Source organism: Dendrobium catenatum, unplaced genomic scaffold (genome assembly GCF_001605985.2).
Source record: "Dendrobium catenatum unplaced genomic scaffold, ASM160598v2 fragScaff_scaffold_547, whole genome shotgun sequence".
NCBI lineage: Eukaryota > Viridiplantae > Streptophyta > Magnoliopsida > Asparagales > Orchidaceae > Dendrobium > Dendrobium catenatum.
The window spans coordinates 376,112-378,996 of NW_021319009.1; the positions used below are offsets into that span (position 1 = coordinate 376,112).

General features: G+C 41.1%; 1 protein-coding gene across 1 annotated transcript in view; it reads right to left on the bottom strand.

The window, feature by feature from the left end:
* Positions 1-1,400, bottom strand: part of LOC110106315 (high-affinity nitrate transporter 2.3) — a 1,823-nt gene extending 423 nt beyond the window's left edge. Inside the window, exon 1 of the mRNA XM_020836183.2 lies at positions 62-1,400. Coding sequence (XP_020691842.2) covers positions 62-1,259 — 1,198 coding nt within the window. The 5' untranslated portion in view covers positions 1,260-1,400. The remainder of the gene's footprint in view (positions 1-61) is intronic.
* Between the last annotated feature and the right edge of the window lie 1,485 nt (positions 1,401-2,885).

Here is a 2,885-nt window from a genome sequence, read left to right on the forward strand (position 1 = left end):
AAGTATTTATATGTTATATAAATAATATAAAAATTTAGATAAAATGAAGTGGAAGAAAAGCAAACGACTGACCTTCGAGAGATGAAGGGCACAATTCCAAAGGTAAGCCCGCAGGCGGCCTGGACGAAGAGCGAGAAGAGCACAACAACAAGAACCGAAAAGCTTAAGCTTCCCATCCTCCCCAATACGATACACAGAACCCCGCCGACGGTCTGAACGATGCACAAGCCCCACAGCCTCCCTCTCATCCCGAACCTCGCCGCAAGCCGGTCCGAAATCCACCCTCCTCCAGGCCGCGACACCACATTTGCCAGGCCGAAGCTTGCTGCTATTATCCCCGCCGTGTGAAGATTCACATCGAATCTGTCGTAGTAGTACTCGGCGATGATGTTGTCTACCGCCAATTCCACCCCGAAGCAATATCCATACGTAATCGCCAATATCCATCCCCTGTAATTGGTGATAGCGCTGTAAAAAACCTTACAAAATTCATCCTTTTGCATCTCCCCGGACTTCTTCAACGCCCCAAAGTTCCCGTCGGGAAAATCCTGCCCCATCGCCAACACGCCAATGGCCGACACCATCTGCACAAAACCTGGTACGAAAAACGCCACCCTCCACGCCGTGAACTCCGCGCACCCCATCTTTCTTATAAGCGAAAATATGAAAGGCATGATCAACTGAATCGCTCCGCCTCCAAGATTCCCCCACCCGCCCACCAATCCATTCGCTCCTCCCACCCTTGGTGCCGAGAACATCGAACTCATCCAATACTGCGTCGATACGAATGACGCGATTGAGAATCCGGTGAAGAAGCGCGCGAGGAGGAAGCCGGCGGGGGTCGAGATGGTGGAGGTGAAGAAGACGGCGGGGGCGGTGAGGAGAGTGAGGGAGGCGGAGGCGAGTCGGGGGCCGACGAGGTCGCATGCGGAGCCCATGGCGAGACGGGCGAGGACGGCGCCGGAGACGGCGGCGATGCCAGCGTTTCCGATGTCGGTGGCGGTGAGGGAGAGATTGTCGCGGATGATGGGAAGGAGAGGGGGTGAGGCGAAGGTGGAGCAGAAGCAGGCGAAGAAGGAGAACCAGGAGAGGTGGAAGGATCGCATGTGCGGGGGAGCGAAGGAGAGGATGCGAATCTCTGTTGCTTTGTGCTCGGAGTCAACTGGGAGGGAGAATTTAGGGGATGCTGTTGACTCGTTGTCTCGATAGAGATCCATTGGAGAGTGTTTGGGTGGTGACGGCGGTGGTGCTGGTTCCATGATCGTGGGAGAAGGCTAGGGAGGGGGAAGGGGGGTTTATATAGGAACAGGGGAATTAAAAAAGAAGATTTTTTGGGGGATGGAGGAGGTGAGTTGATTGGAAGAGGTTGTCTGATCTGAATAGTTTGTGATTGCAGGGAGATGTTGGATGGAAGGCAAGTTGGATCTAGATAGCTTGATCGAGGAGTTGACTTTCGGAGGATGGGGGATTTGAATGAATTGCAAGTTTCAGGGGAGGCAGGGGAGGATATTATAGAATCGAAGGAGCGGTGGGCAGGGGAGCAATATTTTCCGCTTTGAAAAGCATTGCATTTAACTCTGAGAAATTTTTGAATCCTTTTGGAGCGATGCCGGTGAAAGCAATTGATGAAAAATCCATTAATCCTGTAGGATCTTGATGGAGGTATAAAAATAAAAAATTTCAGTATTCATTTGAAGATCTAACTTGAAATTAAAAATGATATTTGGACGAGCTGAGCCTAATAACGTCGAGAGTGCTCGGGTTAGAGTTCAAATAACTTCAAATAAATGTTTGATGGGTATTAAGAAATTTTAGGACACTATTTAATGAATTAAATGATCATCTAATCTTTGCATTTTTATAGTTAAAATGAGCACCTTAAGGAGGTCAAGATAACTCAATTTCGATGTCATTAAGGTAGTTAAATGTCTTGAAATGATGTTGGATTGAGAGGATTCAAATGGATCTTCAAATAGATTGTTTGAGATTTTTTTTGAAATTATTAAAAATGTAAACAAAAAATTATAAATAGATCCTCATTTATAAGATGAAGAGGGCATGAAATAAGAGAAATCTTGGAGATTTAAAGAACTGTTATGTGTGGAATTTGATTGTGTTGATCAATTTGATTATTCTGTTGTCTCGGACCTCAAAGCATATCTCTTTTTATCTGTTGTCTCGGACCTCAAAGCTTATATTTTAATAGAAGTCAATAGTATATATATGATATGCATAAGAGCAAACAAAATATCGATATTATGTTTAAATGAACATTTTTGTTTATTTTTTGATATTATTAAAATTTTAATTGATAATTTTTTAATGAATAAGCATTATACCTAAAATTAAAGGGAAAGAAAAAAAATAACAATTCAAAGTTTATCCTTAAACATAGGCACGCTTCAAAGTTCGAAAGTAAATATCATAGCTCTATATTTTTTGTTTAAAAATATATATATTTAAACTATTGAATTCTATTAAAATATGATATGGAAATTATAATTTACACTAACTCTATATTTTTTCTTTTTGTATATTTTTATTTTTAAATTATTTTTTTAAAATATATGTATTCTACCTATATTATTTTTAAATTATTTTTTCAGAATTTACTGTAACAAGTCGCATGTTTAACGAGCAACTTACAATAGTATTTTTTAAATACATCGTCTATCTTCGGCGACTAACACTGAATCATGTGTTAGTCGCCGAAGATGATTCAGCAAATTTAAGTCACATAAGTCACCCATTTGATGGACGACTTTGCCTATTTTTAAATTTATTATTTTTGATACTTAATTATATTTACAAATTTAGGCTTATTGATATGTATATGGCTACTATTCATTGGGTAGTGACATGCATTTTGACCTTTGTAAGTGGCA